This window comes from Lemur catta, chromosome 1 (assembly GCF_020740605.2).
Source record: "Lemur catta isolate mLemCat1 chromosome 1, mLemCat1.pri, whole genome shotgun sequence".
NCBI classification, from domain to species: domain Eukaryota; kingdom Metazoa; phylum Chordata; class Mammalia; order Primates; family Lemuridae; genus Lemur; species Lemur catta.
Window position 1 is genome coordinate 64377562 of NC_059128.1, and position 21796 is coordinate 64399357.

At 37.9% G+C, this 21796-nt stretch overlaps 1 protein-coding gene across 1 annotated transcript in view; it reads left to right on the plus strand.

Moving 5' to 3' along the window:
• Positions 1-21796, plus strand: part of LOC123630197 — a 154958-nt gene that overhangs the window by 76421 nt on the left and 56741 nt on the right. Inside the window, exon 3 of the mRNA XM_045539553.1 lies at positions 142-330. Coding sequence (XP_045395509.1) covers positions 142-330 — 189 coding nt within the window. The remainder of the gene's footprint in view (positions 1-141; positions 331-21796) is intronic.

The following is a 21796-nucleotide window of genomic DNA, read 5'->3' on the forward strand; positions in this document are numbered from 1 at the left end:
ATGTTTCTATAATGCATTTCAAGTAAGGGGTTAAACTGCAAATTGAAAATTATTTCACCTGCAGATCAGCTTGCTGCTCATTCTCATATGAGCCCTTACAATGTTGTCAATTCCAACTTTCCATTTCTTTTTCTTCTTTAGAAAATTCACTGTGTGCCCTCCTCACTTGTTCTACAATGAGTGCCAAATCTGCCATCAGCAAGGAAATTTTTGCACCTCTTGATGAAAGAATGCTGGGAGCTGTCCAAGTCAAGAGGAGGACAAAGAAAAAGATTCCTTTCTTGGCAACTGGGGGTCAAGGCGAATACTTAACTTATATCTGCCTGTCAGGTAATGGAAACTAGATATTAATATTATTAAAACAACTCCTATTTTAAAACAGTTAATTCTGAGTATCCAGGAGTGTGATATGCACAGGTTTTGTAATGTCTGCTCTCCCATTCTCTTCCCTGTTTCTCTGTTGTCTTCCTCTGATCCTTCTTTATTTGTGGCACTTCTATTTTTGAGGTTGCCGTGCATTGGAAAGGTAGCAAAGTTCAATTTTAATGTATTTTTCTGTTCATTAAGAGCCTCTGTAAAGGGTTTGGCAGACAGGTTTGTTTGTCCATACTTGCCTTCACTGGGATACCGACAGAGTGAGCTGTCCTCTGGGATTTTTGTTTTAGAACAATTCCTGGATTTGGGTAATTGTCATTACTAGCCCTCTGATTTTCATTGGCTTTCTTTTTCTAGACAGTTGCCAATAATCAGTAATGGCTTGTCTCAAGATAAATATTGGCACCTATGGAATGTGAGAAAATCAGTTTAGTTCACAAGTCATTGCTTTGCCTGGCAGCCATTGCTTTGTCAGGAAGAGGCATCTGTTTATTAAGCTTAGAATTTTGTTGGATTTTTTTTCTCTTTCTGTTTGTGATTGTAGGAGATCTGTGGGATTTACTGTGGATTCACACTAAGATTTTTGAGATAAAATTTGGATAAATTTTCCATGGAGTTATGGGCGATGCTAATCTGAGCATGTGGGACATTTGTAATATTTCTGATAATATTTCTTATAACGGAGTAATGGAAGATTTAAGCTTACCTTAATTCATCTTTTATTATTTCCTTCAATTGTGGATTGGGAATAAAATTTTAATTTTTTTTGACCCATTTTTACCTTTAAAAAAAATTAAGCCTCTGATTATTTACGTTTATCAGAATTTACTTTGGGCTAAAAATAACTTTTTACCAGAAAGAATATGTAAATTTAAAAGACTGTATATTAGATTAAAATGAAATAAGAACATAGACCTTTGGTAAGAATAACTTTTCAGTGGTTAGAAGAAAGCTTTTATTTAAATGAATATGAGAGAACTGACCTGGAAACATTGGTCTCTCTTTTTCCCAAATAAAGATTAAGGTAATAAAATTTGGTTACTGTTAGAAGATATTTGTATTTCTTTAGTGTGCTGTGCAGTGTCTGGCTTATAGTGGGAGCTCAGTTAATATCTAATGACTAAGTGAAAGAAGTGGCCTTTCCTAATACCTTCCTAATATTTTGTTGATGAAACTCAGGTCTTAAAAAATACTTCCATATTCTTAAATTTAGATTCTAGGGTTCTGCTTACATAAATAATGAACATTTCAGTAAATTTTGTTTTGTGTTTGGGCTGAGCTGAATATCAGCTGAGCAGTGACACACAATGATTCTAATTTTTTTAAACTCTATTCTCTCAAAGTTTCTTTGAGATTTCTTGTAGATGAGTAGTTGAAAGAAAGGTAAATGAGAAGCCTGGTACATACCTATAATTGAAAGAGAATAATTTGGTTTACATTTTAGGCGTATGCTATTGTCTGCCTATTTCTGATCATGAAGTCTGCAGGAGTGACATGGGGATGCTAACAACCTCATCTCAGTGAAATAGCAGAACCATTTCCCTGGTCATAGAAGATAATGACCTGGGACTTATTGGATAACTGCATTTCCTTTACAAATTACCAAGACCTTCAGGTTTAATGTCCAAAACTATGAGAATTGCTTTTTTGTTGCATTCTAATAATGGAGGAAAATCTTTTGTTCTGAAAGTCTTCATTCGTTTCATGGTTTTCAATTTTGAGAGGATAGATTGATAAAGTACATCTGACATTTAAGCAGACGGTATCATGGAAATTGGAGCAGGAGAAGGCCAGGCAATTTTGATACCCAAGTTTTTGCAGTTGGATATTTCTCATAACTGAGAAAGAAGCAGATGCCTTTATTTTCTAACTTATGTGAAGCTTAGAGGCATATCAGTCACTTCATTGGCAATGTTTTAGTTAACAATTACTTAGTCAAATATTTATTAAGTACCTTTTATGTGCTGAGCATTCTGGGTTCTGGGAGTATAGCTATGAGAAACACTCATTGCAGCTTACCTAATTTCATGGGAAAGAAGCAATAGACATTGACAGGTTACTCACTAAAACAAACCTAATTATAAACTAATAAGGTTAAGAAAGAAAAATACAGTGATGTGAAAGCATGTATGAGGAGAATCTGACCTGGTTGGGAGAATCAGAGCTTCAAGAAAAGTAGGGCTTCGCTGGTTTTGAAAAAAGGATTGTGTGGGTGAGAGGGCATTCCAGGCAGAGGGAATGGCAGCTTCATTAAAAGACTAAACAGAATTTTGAGTTTCTCGTTTTCTCCTATTAAGTCTAAGGATGACCTCTTTGTAGCTCAACTCGCATAGGAGGCTGTGAAGTGAAAGCAGAGACCTGACAGGCTTCTTCCTGCTATTAGTGTGAACTGCCTGCACTTTCTGGGAGGCCAGGCCCTTTAAGCATTGTGGTTTGGTTGATGAAAACCAGCTATTCATTTGGAGCAGGCAAACGTTGTCCAAATTAGGGCAACGTCTGCAAATAATTTTTAACTACTCTTCAAATAGCATGAAGCATTGAATTAAGAAAAAAGGGGGAGGGGGAGAAGTATCATGAGTTAAAAGCTTGCCAAAGTATGCATCTAGGCATGGGTGTTTTATGTACGTCCAGTATCTTTTACTAATGTTTCTTTGTGTGAATTTTTTTACAGTGTCTAGTACATTGGAGGTTCATGATTGTAAGACTTATATTTTCAGAGTGGGTTATATATACTTTGGAGGTATCAAAAAAAAGGTGCTGGAGTGGGAGAAAATAAGATGACCTTTCTTGGGTTACTTTGCTGTAATTCTGTAAGGAGAAAAATAATCTGTCTAGTTCATCCATGGCATCTTGGGATAGGATTTGAATGTTTCTCGTTGGACTCCCTGATTGACTTCCTGGATGTGCAAGTGCTTATGTACCAAGATGCCTCTGCAATTAGCATTCTTGAAGCATTGGTTTCTACTTTTTCTTTTCAGCAATGACTAAAATTAAAATACTGACAATACCAAGTGTTAACAAGGATGTGGAGTAATTTAAGCTGTCATACTTTGCTGATGGGAATGTAAAAGTGATATAACTACTTTGGTTAACAATGTGGCACTTTTTATAAAGTCAAACACACACTGCATTCCTAGACATATACTCAGGAGAAATAAAAACATATGTCCACATAAAGACTTGTACACAAATGTTCATAACAGCCTTATTCATAATAACCAAAAATCAGAAGTAACTCAAATACCCATCTACATGTTGAATGGATAAATTATTTTATATTTTTGCCATGGACTACAACCTGGCAATAAAAAGAAATGAATTACCAACATATACAGCAACATGGATGAATCTCAAAAGCATTATGTTGTATGAAAAAAAAGGACTATATACTGTGTGATTCTATTTATGTGAAATTCTAAAACAGACAAAACTAAGCTATAGTGACGGAATTAACTGTGAAAGAGCTGAGGGGATTTTTTTGCAGGGATGCAAGTGTTATCTTTGTAGCGGTGATTACCCAGGTGTATATATTTTTATGTATACATCTCATAAACTTCACACTTAAAATGGGTACATTTGATTATATGTAAATATATCTCAATAAAATTGATTTTTAAAAAAAGTTTTACAGAGTCTCTAGCAGATGATCATAAGAATTCATTAACCTTCTTATTTTAGTCTGCCCCATAAAGTGTGTGGAAACTGGCCCTCTCCTTTATAGGTATGAGAAATTATTACAGATGGCTTTTTGAACCCTCAGATAGAAACAGCCGTGTATCATGTAAACCTGTGCTTACTACATCTGTATGGTCTGTCTATGTAAAAGATCTTTATTTTGTGTCATCTTTTAATTCTCGCTCTCTCTTATAGAGAGGTTGCTCAAAGATTGGAGCTGATGTGTTCTTCTGAATTCATTATAGCACCTGGCACATTGCTGGGTCTAGACACAATAGATGTTTAGTGGAAGATGCTATTTGAATTTTTGGCTTGATACATACCTGATTATAGTGTAGACTTTATTTATATCTGAGAACTCTTAATACATTCAAAGTGTAAAACAAGCCCAGCCCACCATAATTTCTACAGTCACTTGTTCCCTTCGTGGTAATTTGGGTCTATAAACTAGAAACATGCTAAGTTAAAATCGGTTTATTATTAGAGGCCAGTTACCTACTGAGCATTATGTAATTTCATGTTTAAAATCTATTTTCCTGCTCCTGTTTTAATTCTGTATGTGTAATGTATGATGCTACCCTTCATATCCGTAAATGGATAAAAATCTTTCCTTGGTTGCTACTTTTTCCCCACAGAAGGAGCACGTGGGAACTTTAATTTTTGTGATTAGTACATTCTTCTACATATTTTGTGGAAGCAGAAAATCTTAAATCTTTTCAAAATGATGTAAGACTTACAGAGAGAGCAAAATTTTCTTTTAAAAGTTCTGAATGCTCTTTGATGAAGTAATTTATGTAAGTGGTACCCAAAGAAGGTAATGACATGGATTAAGAGTATAGAACCTGGTTGTACTGTCCTTTATCTCAGGGGTTGTCAACTCTAGGTGTGCCTTAGAATTCCCTCTAGAGTTCCTCAAAGTTCAGATGGCCTGGCTCTACCGCGGTTCTACTAATGCAGCACCAGGGTTAGTGCAGAAGCTTATCTGTATTTTGAAAGCCTTATGCAAGAACTTCTGAAGCTAAGGTTGAGAAGTTTCACTATTGTGGAGGAGGTACACTCTGGGTTGTCTTATTGGAACATTTGACATAATATATTTTTGGTACTCAATTTTATTAAAAAATACTTTTTAGTTTCTTCTTTGTCATCTGGCTATGGTCAAACCTCTGAATTTTTCTGAGCTTTAATTTATTCCGTTGAAAAGTTTAGAGTAGTTAGACTGAGGTTCATTTAGGCTCTGAGTTCTAGGATTCTGAACCCCCTTGAAAGTTTTATATCAAATTTCATCATTATTCATGCATATCATGGAGGAAGGAATTCAGGTTATATTAACATTTAAACATATATGAGGGTTTGAGAAAATTCTCTATAGGTTTTTACTGGAATTAGGGTGACCAGATTTAATTGCCAGAAATCTGGCATAAGAAAGAATTCTTATCTACTTTCTAATTCACACTGGCTCTCATCTCAAAGTCTTAAAATATTAGAAGAGAGAGAAGAGGAGAATATGACAGATGAGATTTGGCCATGATAGAAATGACTTATTCAGCAGTGGTGAGTTGACTTCCTAAGAGCTTTTGTCCAGGAAAAATAAAGAAATTCACATTGAAATTAGAGGTGAACAAAGGTATTAGCAGTGAAAGAGGAAATGCAAAACACTACAATAATGCTACATATTTATTCTTTATTATTCAAGTAAATATTGCTGAAAGTAAGAAATTTTTGGAAAATTATATAAAAGAAAGTAAAAGCATTCATCTTGTGTATGTTGTATTATTTGTTTTAATTACAATCAATCAGTCCCTGCAGCATCTCTGTCCACTGGAGGATGTGTTCATTTCTCAGATGAAGAACCAGTGTTCCTCAGAGGAAGTGACCTCTTGTGGCCACAGTTTTGGAAGTGGCAGACTCAGACATCCCCCCAGTCCCTGACCCTCGGCGATACTCGTGCTGCCACACAGCACCTCGCTTCTTCTTACTTGGCCCAGGACGGGTAGGGTAGAGAGGGCTGTCTTTTAAGGAGCAGATTCCTTTCTACCTCTTCACAATTGATAGAGACATGGAACACTTTTGACCCACACAGTGTCTTCCTGTCGCATTTGTGAGGTTATTAATTAATGGACTTTCCTATATTTAGAATACCCAAAAGGTAAGCCTTTTGTCTTTTATAAAGATATGCTATGTAAATTCCGATATAAAACTTTTACTGTAGAAGAAAGTGCAATAAAAATCAAAGTGATTTGCAGTGCCTTGATTTTATAAGTTTTCCTACAACCTTTTTAATTTTATAAAAATGCAGTATCCTTTGTTATGCTGTTTGTTGAATTTGGCTTAAAACATTTGCAACAATAATAACTGTTGATTGCATGAAGTTAAAAGAAGAGAGTTTTTTTCTGAGATGTTTTCTAGCCCACTAGTTTGACCACCAAGTATCATTTATAAATGACCTTCAATGTAGCACTTGCCATGCACCCATCAATGCCCAAGATGGTCAGGGTGGCACCAGCCCACCTTGAGATTAATAATAGTAATAATAATAGTAGTAATAGTATTTATTGAGTTCCTATATCAGGCATGGTCCTATACTCTTTCCAAATATTCATTCCTTTAATCATTAAGACAATGCTATAAGGTGGATAATAGTACTGTTCTTATTTTGTAGAGAAAGAAGCTAAGCATACAGAGGTGAATTAGCTTGCCAAGATCATGAGCTAGTGAGTAACAAAACAAGGATTTGAACCCATGTAGTTTGAATCTACTGCCTCTTTCTTCCCTTAGACTCTGCTCTCCTTCTTTTGTAGGAATAGGAATTGTGTGAGAGAAGACGTCCCAAACTCACACAGCTTTGGTGATAAGTGTGTCTTGATGTTACTTTGGTGTCTTACAGGTTTAAGCTCTGGTTGGTTTGGGCTGGGTGGTGACAGTCCTGTGTGCCAATAACTGGGCTGTTAAGAAATTCACAATCAGAATGACACTGTTAGTAGATATATGTGACTTTTAGAGAGAAAATTAATTCCCCAGGGAAATTCGGAGAGGCTCCCGACAAGGACAGTGGCACATAAGACCTTATTTTGTTCAGTTGTATAATAGAAAAAGTAGATGCCTTAATTTTTTTTTTTTTTCAGATTTAGAACTTTGGTTGTTCTAGATCTTTTCCTGTGAAAACCAGTGGTAATAATATTTGTCTTTCTAAAGCCTTGTGAATTGTTGAGAGTCCAACGATAGATAACTAAGCACTTAACATGTATCATCTCATTTGATCGTCACAGCAGCCTTCTGTTGTTATTTCTGTTTTACAGGTGAAATAGCCAAGGCTTAAAGTCAGTAAGTATGCTGCCCAGGGCTGATTCGCACCTGGGGCCATCTGACTTCAAAGTAGATAAACTTTGTAATTTTTTCTCCAGGACAGGGCTGGGTTTGAGGAACAGAACTCTCTCTTCCTTAAACACAATGTGGCAACATTCCTTGAGCAGAGTGTTCTAGTCTCCAAGGGTTTAGAGGATATGCTGTCAGCCACTTCAGCTTTTCTAGTGGTTTAGCACGCCAACAGAGTTTTCTTTTTCCATTCTCTCATATACACGTTCCAATACTAAAACCAGATGGAAACGAGGGAAAACTCTTAACGGAGGCTAGTGCCAAAACATTTCATTTAAAAAGGAAACTCCATCTGTGTGCTCTCCCACCACACAGCCCACTGTTAAGAACAGGAGTTTCACAGCTCACTCACTTATGCTCGTTTTGACGAGTTTTGACTAATTGCAAAGGTAGAGCAAGTGGTGGTTAGGGAGACAGCAAACTAAGGCAGCTCTCCTTCTGGAGGTGGCTGGCGAGGCACTGTGTACCTGGCAGACGGCCTGCACAGCAGCCTACCAAGAAGGCACTGTTTTAAGACATGCAGATGAATTCTTTGTTTTGGGTAATTTTGTTAGTTAACACTTTTAGGAGTTAGTGCGCCCTGCTGTGGTAATGAGAGTTTAACAGTTTCAGGTTTTCCTTTGTCAGAGGCACTTGGGGACGCCAAGAGTCCCTTTTGCTCCCTGTATTCTCCCACCCCAGCTATACAAGAACTCAGGCTTAGGCATAGGACCGACTTATGGTAAAATACTGACCGTACTAGCTCTGTCATGTCTTTGAGGCTCGGTTTTCTCATCTAAGCTATAAAATGGCAATAGTATCTATATCCCAAGGGTATTTTGAAGAGTAACTGAACTATATACCTGTGTGTACTCAGCCGTATGAGCAACGTTATTATCATTAGTGGGACACCCACTGGTTCTTGCCACCCAAAGGTAATTCTTCTGCAGTTTTTAAAAACATGTTAATGTGCATTGATGACAGGTATCCGTGACCCATGTCATGTGAGGCAAAATCACACGATAGCCCAGATTTGGACTTGGGGGTTTCCTCCCTCTCCTCTTGTGCTGCTTTTCTCTTTCTTTCTCAAGTTTTTTTCCTCTTCTGTCTGTGTCTCATTCCTGACAGGAATCTCAAGGTCATTCTGACCGCTGATTTCTAAACCAGGCTCCTCTTGATTCTCGAGGTTCCAAAATTATTTTTCCCCCAACTAGAATACTAGGTGGCATCTCGCTGCTGTTCTGTTTCAGAGAGTTTGAGAACGTCCACTCTGCTCTCGTGAGGATTTGCACATTGCTGGGTATATCGGGCGCCGAAGTCCATTCTGTTCAGGCCTCTGTATCCAACTTCATGGGGAGTTAGGACTGGCTTAGTTGATCAAGGTCCTGCCCCAGAAATGGGAGATGTTATTTTCCTACACTTATCTTTACTGGATCAAAAGAAAAATTATAACAAAATAAAACAAAACATTTTCTGGGGTCAATCAAGTGCACAGTTAAGCAAATAGCAGAAGTGGGAGAGGCCGATACAAATGCCTGTGGACCCAGCTTTTCAGCCCAGATCAGGTTCTTGTTTCTCCAGCTCTTTCCTGTTACCCTTCCTTTACACACGCACACACACACACACACACACACACACACACACACACACACAGAATAGGGATGAGTGACATTTCCATCCCAATTACAGTCATGCTAAACCATATGCAGAATTTTCCAGAAGAAACTGTAAATAACCAGAAGCACGGTGAGGTTGCCAGGTTGTCCAGTACCATAAAGGATATATGACCAGGTGGTTACTGTGCTCTGAGCATGAACATATTCCTCTGGCCTCCCCTGTCATCCCCATTAATTGCACTTAGCATTGCTAGGTTTTGTCGGTTGGCTTTCTGTTTAGTTCTGCAGACTGGTGGCCTCTAGAGGGTAGGGACTGTGTTGCAGATACCCGTGTCCTTAGCACCCTGACAACAGTCCCCTGGGGAACAAATGAAGTGCATTGGGGGAATCAGACATAGCCCTGCTCCTTCGGAGTCTCGCTAGGAGTCTTCATGAGAGCTGAGACTGCCTGAGCTCAGGCTCACTATCTGCGTTTGAGCTCCCGGCTGTGAGCTCACATGTTCACTCGGGGTTATACCAGCTGGTGCTTGGTTTGGCTTTTTTTTTTTTTTTTAACTTGCTGTTATTCACACTAAAATGCTGCTGGGTGGTCTTTTAATTCCCTTGGAATTCATCAAATTACCAAGCAGGAAATTTTATTCTACCTAATGGCCCAGTTACCAAGAAGAAATACAGGTTTTCTCTGATATATTCAGACTTTCAGAATCATCCATAATGAGCCATTTATAAATTCTTCCATTGTGGCCTACAGTGGGAAGCTGTTATCTCAAAATTTTGAAGTACCTGAGTGTTTCTTCTGAAGAAATTGTTCATGTTATGGAGGAATAAATGATCATTTAATAGGAATTGAATATATCAAAACTTTCCCCAAGTGCTCTTCTCTCAGAGTAATTGTTTTCAATTCTATATTTTCTTAAAGAGGAATTTCAAGGGAAAAATGGAAACTTCATTTTTGTTTTTTAGGTTTAACCCCTCTGAGGATATTCATTCTGTCTTCCCCCCAGCTGCTCACCCTACCTTTTAACATAAATTATTCTTTATCCACCATATGTGGATCCCATGTGGCTTAGGTTGTAGATCTCATGGGACTACATTACTGCATTTTGATGTTTATATCGTTTAACAAAGTGCGCTGTTCTGAGAAGCCCGTAGAGGGTTGGCAAGTGGGTTTGAGATGGCAAGAACATACCCAGCTTTGATTCCTTGAGATCGTAGTTTTCGTTTTCCTAAACAGAAGCACCAGAACGGTGAGCTGCCCTCTCCCATTTTCCAGCGAATGCGCATAAGTGGTAGTTACTAGGTTTTATCTCCCGTCAGAATCCTTTCCATCTTGTGGATGGGTAAGGGTCAACTGTTTTTGGATTCATGAATTTTTAAGTATATTTCTCCCTATAAATGCATACATATTCTTTATTTTAAAAACTTAAATGTACCACCAAGGGGAAAAAAGAAAGCAAAGAAAAACCAATGGGAAAATCATGACTTTGTCTTTTCAGGCTTCATACTTTTTAATACTTCTCCTCCTTTGTAATATTCTAGGTACAATTTTGTTCTCCTTTTTTATTTAACATAGTAACAAGAGTTTTATTTTTTACACAATTGTTATAAAGATAAGATTAATGGCTTCTTGAGTACCAGAGAATATTTAAGCATTCATCTATTCCTGGATATTTTACATTTTCAGTTTTCACCAGGAGAAATAATATTCTTGGTCGTCTTTTTTAAATACCCATCTTACAGATGAGAAAACTGAGGAACACATGGATAAATTATTAGAGAAACATCCACATTGCTATGGAGTGGTAGAATGGGCTTGAAACTTCAGTTCTCTGTGTCTTGCTTAGTCCTCTGCCATGGATCAAAATGAGCTTATTTCAAAACCCAAGTCCACCAGGACTCCTTAAAAGTAAAATATCTTGTTTCATTCTGTGTGCTTAACAACCAGTTAACAATCCTTGTGATATTTAACAGTGTTTTACACCAAGTTCTCTTTGAAGTACATATGCTGCCTTTAGAGTATGCCATTATTTGATTTCCATATGCATTTGCAGGTATGCGTTAGTGGTTGTGTCTGTGTTTGCAGAGAAAGAGGTGAAGAAAGTTTCTTACCCAGAGTCAGCCCTAATGTTCCTCAAAAGAGGTACCTCATCTTTTTGGTCTGGTTCAGTTATGAATCCATTAATCATCTATTGTTATATGAGGGGTAGGGGAAGTGGTAAATGTCAACCAAACACATTCATGTTTTTTTTTTCTAGGTCAGTGCATTTGATTAATGATTCACATTTGACATTATATCAGATCCAACATTTCAACCAACCAGGATGAAGAAAATTAACTTCTTAGGAATTTCTTTTTAACTTAAGATTTTTATGTCTAGAAGAATTCTTAATCATTCTCAAAGCTAATGCCAATCCAATGTTTACATGAAAAATGAGGACCATGGAGGTTAAATGGCTTGCCCAGCATCACAAAACCACTACAGTCAGGCACAAGAAAGAAAGAAAAGTTCTCAGATCTTCTTGCCAGTTTGATTTTTGACTCTGAATTGGGGTTAGATGAGGAAGAGGTGGGATTAGTGGTTAAGCTGAATTGGAAGATGTATGTCTCTGTGCCATTCCTTTTCACATCAGTATGCAAGAGCAATTTGTACCACTCAGTCTTGGGAAGAGCCTGTCTGCTGCCAATCAAGGAAGTGGCTATCCCTCTTCTAAGGTCTGGTTATTGTAAGAAACTGCCTATGGGTTCCTCCATAAAGGCCAAGTGTGCAGGCCCGTCCCACCTCCCTGTCACTTCCCTCTAGACTTGGTGCCCATAAAGTGGACATGCCTAATGGGAGTGTTTTAGAGGGGAAAGGCCAAAAATGCCATTGTCTCTAAATGTGGTGCACTGCCCGATCCTTTGGGTTAAGAGAAGAAAATATTACAATTTCAATTTAAAATGTAGGATATAACTGTTTTCTAATTTACATACTTCATATATGCTTTATAATTGCCATAATATATTAGAACAGTCTTTTTATATAATTTATAAATATACATTATTAGGGGTTAGTAGCCATAAATTTTTTTATTGAGGTGATACTCAAAAATGGTTAGAAACCCCTGGCTACAGACCCGAGTGGCGGAAGCCTTGGCTACAGTGCTGATAACTTCTGGCCAGTGGACTGTGATGGACTGTGGTAAAATCTATGCCTTTAGAGGTAGTTGCCCGAATTACTGAGCATATGACTGCTCTTTGGAATCAGCCTCAGCCTCCACTCTTCATCCCCTAAACGTGCCCCCAGATTCCATGGCTTTCTGGAAGGTAGGGACCCAGCTGTTCTGTAGACTCAGGGCCCTAACATGCATTGCGGGGCCTGTCACAGAGCTTAGCACTTACCTAGTAGTTGCAAGTGATGGCTCTCTTTTTGGAAGCTGAAATCTGGCTGAGACAATTATTTATTTCAGTTCTAATATTAGGTTTGATTTGGACTGGATGTAAACATCTGTGACTTTGCTTTTAGTACAGTATCATCAGATTGGGCCTGGTTTATTTAGTTCTGAAGCTTCTTGGCCTTTTGTACTGTTTAGAAAAGGGAAACCAACATTTCCTTTCTGGACCTCACACTTATTGATTCATCCAGTGGAGCCTCATTCTTGGCTGATAATAGCAAAGTCCTTGGTTCCCTTATGAGCAATTCTGCTTGAGATAATGCCTTTCCTTTTTCGTACGTAATTATTTCTCTTTATTTGTCAGTTGTTATACTTCATATTTAAGCACTCTATATAGACCATTTACTTATAGCACTGCTATGCGAACCCTCTTTGGGAAAGAAATTTTTTAAACTTAAATTCAAATACCATGTCTCCAAAAGACATTCACATTTGTCACATCTTATATAAAGATAAACACAAGTTACTTTTCTATGGAATTTAGAACTGTTAAAAATATTAATTTTCTTTTCAAAAATAACATAGCTCTGAGATTTGACTTGATTTTCTGTGTGTATTTCAGAGATTGTGTGAAGGCAGGCTTACCCAGTCTGCACTGCTCCTCACTCAGGTGTCCTATGCAACTAACACCCTTTGCTTTCCAGAGCCTCTCTTTGCACACCACCGTGGTTTGCCACTGTTTCTTGACCCTGAAATCACTTTCTTTTCCCTTACCAACACTGTTAAAAACACAGTTCCTCAGAGTGACTGATTTGAGATGTTAGTAAAGAAATACTGTAGTTTATAAAAACCTGTAAAGACTGATAGGTCATTTGAACACCTTCCCTGAGAGGATTTTTATTTGCAGAAAATGGCAGCTCCTCTAAAGTTACTGGCGGTAGTAGTAGTAGTAACACTGAGAACATTTATTGATCAACTACCACCGCCGATTTTCCACCTTCTCGGATAATTGTATCTGGAGTTGATTTTGATGCACATTTATGACAAACACCTGGACTTCCCGGTTAGATCATTATTCCATAGTACTTATTTCCTTATATATCCATAAGAAGCATTCATTTGTTCATTATTGCTACTTAGGGACTCTTGCTTGGAACCTTTTTGTATGGTAACAGTTTTTACCATGAATTTAGAGGACAGTTTGTTAAATGCACTTTGATTTCATTTAATTTGGCTTCTGTTGGTTTTTCTTTTTAACAGAGTATTAGAGAAAAAAATGCAACTTGATACTAGAGAGCCATGCATTACTCATTTTCATAAATTGATTTACTAACGAAGGGCACTTAGGATTATAAATGCCTTCTTCAGTTTCAGAAAGTGTTTGTGGTGTTGTTGTTGTTTTTTTTTTTTTTTTAAGTCACTGTTTAGCCAGCCTTTCAGATAAAATTCTTAGGCTTTAAGACTATGATATGACAGGAATCTTGTTGCCAAGGTTTTTCTACATAATGTCTTAAACTTGCTTCCTTCCAAAATCTAATTTTATTTTGAGCTACAATCCAGCTCTGTGAACATTGAGGTCAGAGGAAGAAAGGAATCTTTTTCCCCATGAAATGAGCTCTTTCAGTCTGGGCTGGAAGTACCTTACAGGTTGCAAGCAGAGGGAGAGTTTTGCAGAAATGAGTTTAAATTTTCCTGTGACCAGTTAAATTTTTGCCTAAAGGTAGGAATAGGATGAGGGTACTTAGGGTCTTTTGAGGATACAGCACTTGATGTTATACAATGTAGTTAGCATCATAAATACTTCAGTCTGCGCACTATTAAAAAGTGAGATTTGGATTGAAATGATTTACTTAGTTTTATGAGTTGGATTACTCTATTTTTAGCTTAACCACATTGAATCCAATTAGCACTATAGTTTTGTTTTTATGAGAGATACTTTGTAGAATATCATTTTACGAAGTTTCTGATGGGTCTTGAAAGCAGAGTGCTTTATATACACTGGCAAGTATATACTGTATCAGTAAGAAGTTGTATAAGCCCCTTCTGATCTGAGGCTTTATTTTGTTATACATAGATCACCATCTGTGGGGAAAACCATGGCCCAGTAATGGCTAATCGAGGAATAGTTTTGTGTGCATAATCTGTGTTTTGTGTTTCTCCCATTTCCAGGATCAAAGTAACTCATCATAAGTAACTGTGTAAGAGCAAAGGCTTTGGAGATGGAAAAAACATGGGTTTGAGTTTGTTTCAACTATTGATTAGCTGTGTAACCTAGGGAGAGTCACTTGGCTTTTCTGAGCCACAGTTTCCACTTATGTAAAATGCTGGTTAAAAAATATCTATCTTGGAGGGCTATTGTGAGGACTTAAAAAATTGTATGAGAAGATACACATAAACCACCTTGCTTGGCCCCAGGATATAATAAATGCTTAATAAATGGTAGTTTCTTCATCACCCTCATCAGACATTTGATAGCATTCTTCCTCTGGCCATAAGGAATTAAAGTCATAAGTCACCTGTCAGAGACGGAACTAGGAAAGGCAAGAAAGCAGCTGGTGGCTTTGCACATTCCTCAAACAGGAATCAAAGTTCTATCAAGAAGCCAAAGAGGGTTTCTAGGCTGAGGAACTTGACACACATTAGGATCCTGATCACAAATTTTGTCACTGGCTTGTATGAAATTATCTGTTCTGAAGATGGAAATTATCTGCCTTTTCTGAAGGGCAAATCAGTGACAAACCAATGGAGTTTCAATTTAAAGCAGGGCTGATGTCTGTGGATGTTGTTAAATGTGCTGGAAGGTTTTGGCGTGGTATAAGAGCATGACTGGAATCCTACACAACTCTATTGGGATCTCAGCCATATCCCTTTCTAGCTGTGGTCACAGAACATGCCTAACCTCCCTGAGCTGCTTTCTCATCTAGACAATGAGGACAACTCAAACATACCTCATGGGCTTGGTGTGTAAATTAAATAAGACCACTGGCAAAGAGCCTGGCACACCATAGACCTCAGTAAATGCTAGCTGACAGCATACTAAGCATAGCATTTGGGGGTGAGGGGGCAGGAGGAGTGCAGAATCACACAAAATGTGATTCCATCCTCAGGGAGCTTAGGAGCCACAAGAATATGCTGAATGCTTAAAAACCAGTACATTCAAGTAAAGAACACAATGGGACCCACAACCTGACTACTTTGTGGCCATGTTACCTGTTAATAACCATGTGCCATGGCCCTGGCCCCAGCATGAATGCTGCAACCTGTTAAGAGTGAAGTTCAAGTTTTTGGTTTTAAAGGCATGGTCAGTCAATGTGTTACAAAAACAATGAAAACACACAAACTCCTGTCCCTCATTAAGTGTGAGGGTTTTTTTTTTTTTTTTTTTTTAGCTGATCTGCTGTAAATTCTTATTTTCTCCTTCTTAATATGTCTTAATTGGGTGGAGAATCTTAAACTGCAGCAGGCAGCTTTCACAAGTCTGTACACCAGGATGGCTTAAGCTGAGCGCCCAGTCCCTGAAGAGCTGGGATTCCCTGCAGTTTGATAACACTCTTTAAGGATGTAAAAGAAACTTCTAAAAACCAATTTCTAGTTTATCATTTTATTTTCTCCATGTTCATTTTTATGCAAACTAATGCCATTCATTTGGATTTTCTTCTACTATTAAAGGCTTTAAAAGCCAAACCCTTCATCTGAGGACTTAATCTGTAGTGTGTCAGCCAAGTCCCTAACCACGTATGTATCCCCGCATCCCGGTAGACAGTGGCAAAGCCCTCTGCTGTCAGTGTGCCAGCCTCTGTAACTTGGTGCTGAATTGCTTACTGAGGTCTTATTCTTTTCCACATAACTTCAGTCTGTTCAAAGGTGCAGTGATTTTTTCGCTTAATTCCATTGACACATATGGCCAAATACCTAGTAGGCAGTGTTTTCTTCATGTTCAATTGCTCAATTGTCTGCCATTTGAAAATTCAGCTCTCTCTTCTGTGTTTGAGTATGTGTGGGGATCAGTAGCCAGTAGCTGCACTGTGTAGTGCAGAAAAGAGTGTAGGCTTCTGGGTCAGACAGACTTGGGTTTGAATCTTATGCTGACACCAGCTGGGTGCTCTTGGGTGAGTTTCTTTCCTCTCTCTGCCCTGGTTTCCTCAGCTCTAAAGCTGAACGTTGGGTGTGGTTGTAAAGATGAAAGGTAATACTGCATACGTGAAGCACCTAGCTTATTTCCTGGTGCATAGTAGGTGCTGTTGAATGGAAGCTTCTGCTGCTGTGGTTATCGTGTCCTGTTGTTAGCCCAGTTGGTTCAGTGTCCCAGCACTGGTCTCGGTGGAGAACTTGCTAGTCATTAGGACCCACCCTCCTTAGAAAGCAGTTAAGCTGTGAAATAGCTTCATTTCCACATTGTTACCTTCGTTAAGGAGCTGTGATTAATTAAGGCCTGGGCTTGGTAACCCCTCTCATGCATACCAAAGGTGATAGCTGGGCCTGTGTTCTTTGGAAAAGTGCTGGTCACTTTCATCTCCAAGAGCCAGTGACCAGCTCCCTGACTTCTTCTTATGAGTTGGCAGCCCTTGCAAGGATCCTCAGCCCATCCTGGGAGCTCACTCTCTTCTTCCAACCTTCTCCATTGTCACCTCCACCCCACCCAAGAACAGCAAGTAGCATTCCTTGTGCATTTCAGGCTTCGTGCCCCAAGTCTCTTCTATGCCCATTTTGAAGAAGATGCTGACCTCTTCTATTAGTATTGGCAATTTATAAGCTATGGTCACCATTTAGCCTGAGTTCAGTTTTTCGTTCATTTAATACATATTTATTATGATCTTAACTGTGGACAAAAATAAGCATGATCAACTGTTTTCATGGCAATCAGAGGCAGAGAGAGACATAAATGAATCAGTGTTAAAATACTGAATTGATTCCTATGAAGGAAAACAGAGCACAAGAACTTGACATCTTCAGTAGGAAGTGAGTGGCAAACTTGGATGTGCCGGTTGAAAAAGAGTTTCGGGGCGGGGGGGGGGGGGAGGTGGTATTGGGAAGGGGTGGAAGCAGCAGGAAAGGGTAACGCAGGCAGGCCCACGGGCAGAGCACACACTCAGCTGGGAGAGCGATACCCCTGCGGAACAGACAGGGGGCCAGTGTGACTACAGCACAGCAAACAGGGAAAGTGATGGATGTTGATGGAGAGTGATAAGGACTCTCAACATAAGACCTTGTCTTTATCCCAGGACCCTGTGAAGGTCACCTATTTTTGAAAAAGAGTCTTCGCAGATATAATTAAGTTGAGGATTTTCAGATGAAGAAGTTACCCTGGATTATCATCCTGGTGGGCCATACGTGCCACCACGTGTGTCTTCATAAGAACAAGGCAGAGTGAGATGAGACGCACACACAGGAGGCAGCTAGAGAAAGGCAGGTGTCGCAGCCCCAAGTCAGGGACTGTTGGCAGCTGCCAGAAGCTGGAGGGGCCAAGGAACAGATTCTCCCCTCGTGCCTCCAGAAGGAGCGTGGTCTTCTGATGTTGTGATTTTAGGTCGCTGGCCTCCAGAACTGCGAGAAAATAAACTTAGATGGTTTTAAGCTGCTTAGTTTGTAGTAAAGTTGTTACGGCAGCCATAGGCCACTCCCCTCTGAGGGGAGACTCCTAGAGTAAGTGACTACATTGTCAACGCCCAGGATTTTAGACATTTGGGTGAGGCCCATTCCTTTCCACACAAAGGCATGCTATAAGAAGCATAGAAGATGTTATCGCCCTCATGCTCTCCATCAGAAATTTAATAGAAATTTAAGCAGGAACATGTCTGTATATTGAGCATTTGCATATACTCACAAATATATGAAGAAATAGAGTATGTTTGGAGATATCTCGTTACTCTCAAAGGCTTACTGATGTGGTGGTTTCCTTCTCTGGGCTGGAATGCCCCTTGGTCACATCTCTTCTAGTTTTACTTATTTGATGAAATTTGTGGACACCATTAACAAATCAAGAGGGAAAACATACCTTTTTGCTCCTATACTTAGTGAGATGAGGAGCTTATCTGATTCCAAGTGTATTGTGTTTTCCTTGAGTAACAATACTTTAAATTCTTTCAACCCAGAACTTTGTTCTAATGATAAAGAGAGTTTTAATTGTGGGGTTGCGGTTAAATTTCCATAATTCAGGATTAAATGCTATTTGCAGAGCATGAAGAGTTAACAGTCCTACCACTTTAGAAACGTAGTTTTATCTAGAATAAGTCAAAAAGAGAAATACAAAATGATATTTTAGATTAGCACTCTTCAGGTTTGCTTTTGGTTGGGCAAAATATTAGCAATGAATTTTATGGAGGTTTAGGGAAAAAGTCTATGCTATTAATAGGTGAATGTATATGATAACTATGTTCATGCTGACATATATTGACTATTTATGTGCATTTACTTAAATAGGCCACTTCAAACTCTACAAATTTGAAATAAGCTTATTTGTCTTAATGAAATTTTCTAGATTATTATTTTTTAATATATACATTTTTTATTTCAGAGTATTATGGAAGTACAAATGTTTTGATTGCATGGATTATTTTTGTACAGCTTGAGTTAAAAAGTATAAGTGTGCCTATCACTCAGGGAGTATACATTGTACCCATTAAGTGTGAGTTCACTCATTCCTTCCTGCTTGATTTCCGCTGAGTTTTACTTCTGTATGTGCTCATGAGTGCTGATCTGTTAGTTCCAATTTAATAGTGAGTATGTGTGATGTTTCTTTTTCCATTCTCAGGATACTTCACTTAGAAGGGTGGTCTCCAGTTCCATGTAGATTGTTACAAAAGGTATTAATTCATCATTTTTTCTTATGACTGAGTAGTACTCCATGGTATAAATACACCACATTTTATTAATCTACTTATAAATTGATGGGCAGTTGGGTTGATTCCACATCTTTGCAATTGTGAATTGTGCTGCTATAAACATTCGAGTTAAGCAAAAGGAACAAATCTGGAGGCATCACTTTACCAGATTTCATGCTACACTGCAAGGCCATAGTAACCAAAACAGCATAGTACTGGCACAAAAATAAAGACAGAGACTTGTGGAACAGGACAGAGAACCCAGATATAAAACCATCCACATATAGCCATCTGATCTTTGACAGAACAGACAATAATATACACTGGGGAAAAGAAGCCCTATTCAATAAATGGTGCTGGGAAAATTGGATAGCTACATGCAGAAGTTTGAAACAGGATCCATCTCTCTCACTACTCACAAAAATTAATTCAAGATGGATAAAAAAATTAAATGTAAGGCATGAAACATAAGAATTCTAGAAGAAAATGTTGGAAAAACTCTTCTAGATATCAGCCTAGGCAAAGAACTTATGAATAAGACCCCTATGTCAATCACAGCAACAACAAAAATAAGTAAATGGGACTTTATTAAATTAAAAAAGCTTCTGCACAGCTAAGGAAAAAATTAACAGAACAAATAGACAACCTACAGAATGAGAGAAAATATTTGTAAGCTCTACATCCAATAAAGGGCTAATAACCAGAATCTACAAAGATCTCAAGCAAATCAGCAAGAAAAAAACAGCCCCATTAAAAAGTGGGTGAAAGACATGTACAGAAGCCTTTCAAAAGAAGATAGACTAATGATACGAAACATATGAAAAAATGCTCAGTGTCTCTAATTATCAGAGAAATGCAAATCAAAACTACAATGAGATATCACCTAATGGTTTTTATCAAAAAGTCCCAAAACAACAGATGCTGGTGTGGATGCAGAGAGAAAGGAACACTTATACACTGTTGGTGGGACTGCAAATTAGTACAACCTCTATGGAATATGAGATTCCTCAAAGAACTAAAAGTAGTCCTACCATTTGATCCAGCCGTCCCACTACAGGGTATTTACCCAAAGGAAAAAAAAAAAGTCATTTTTTTTAATATTTTTATAAAAAGTTACAAATATGCAACAGAGAGAGAATAATATAATGAACCCCCAGGTACCCATCATCTAGGCAGTCATATTTATTTCCCATCCACTTCTCCTCACTGGATTATTTTTATATGAATCATATCATTTCTTTCTTCAATATTTCCATATGTATATATTTAAAAAACAAAGACTTCCCCCCCACCCCACCCCCCACCAAAACAGAGTCTCACCCCGTTGCCTGGGCTGGAGTGCAGTAAAAAACAGAGACTTTTAAAAAGTACAATCAGAATAATCAGAATACCAGTATCACAACAATAAATTCCTTAATGTCAAATATCGAGTCAGTGTTCAGTTTTCCCAGTTGCCCCATATATATTTATATCTCATATGTATGAATTCAAAGAAAGTATAAAAAATTTTTCAAATAAAGTATATTTCAAAAAGAATAAAACACATTTTATAAGAGCAGAAGGATTAAAATAATGAAAATACAGCAAAGAACTTATGGTCTGTTCAGTTTGGTGGTTGTACAAAAAGAAATAGAAATATATAATTATGTACCTTGACATTTTTCTATCAGATTATGACAAAATTTTTAAAATAAAGAATGAGCAAAAATTATACAGTAAAGCAATGTGATATAATATTAGCTTGGCATTTAGGGCTATATAAGAGAATATTTTTCAACTAAATATTCACTTAAAAAGTCATGTGTCTAGAGTTCAACATGTACTAGAAGACAAAAAATGTGCATGGTAAGTATTGACAGAGGATAACCATTATTGTGATTTCTAGCACTATAGTTTAGATTTGCCTGGTTATGAACTTTATGTAAATGGAATCCTATAGTATACACTATTTAGCGCTTGGCTTCTTCCTTTCGATATTATTTATGAGATTCATTCACCCATATTGCATGTAGCTATAGTTCGTCATTTTCATTGCTGAATACGATTCTATTGTAAAAATGTATCATTATATTTCATTCTATTACTGATTGACATTTAGACTTTTTCCAGGGTTTGGTTATTACAAATAGCACTACTGTGAATATTCTGATACACATCTTTTAGTGGATATACCCACATATTCCTGTTAGGTATATACAAGAATAGAATTGCCAGATTAAGAAGTATGTACACTTTAGCTTCAGTATGTGCTGCCAAACAGATTGCCAAAATGTAGTAACAATTTACACTCTCACCAGCAGTGTACAGAGTGCCTGTTGTTCCACACATGTGGTCGTTTTAAATTCTTAATTATTTAGTGAGTGGGAGGATTACTGAATGAATCTTTGCAGTTGAAATTTGATGGGTGTAAGAAAGCCAGTTGCTATTGTTAAAAAAAAACTTTAGACAAATTAAATTTAACAGAGTTTAATTGAGCAAAGAATGATTTGCTAATTGGGAAGCCCTCAGCAGTACAGGTTCAGAGCAACTCCAGGGCTGCCACGTGGTTGGATACCATTTACTGCCAGAAAACGGGAAGATGACATAC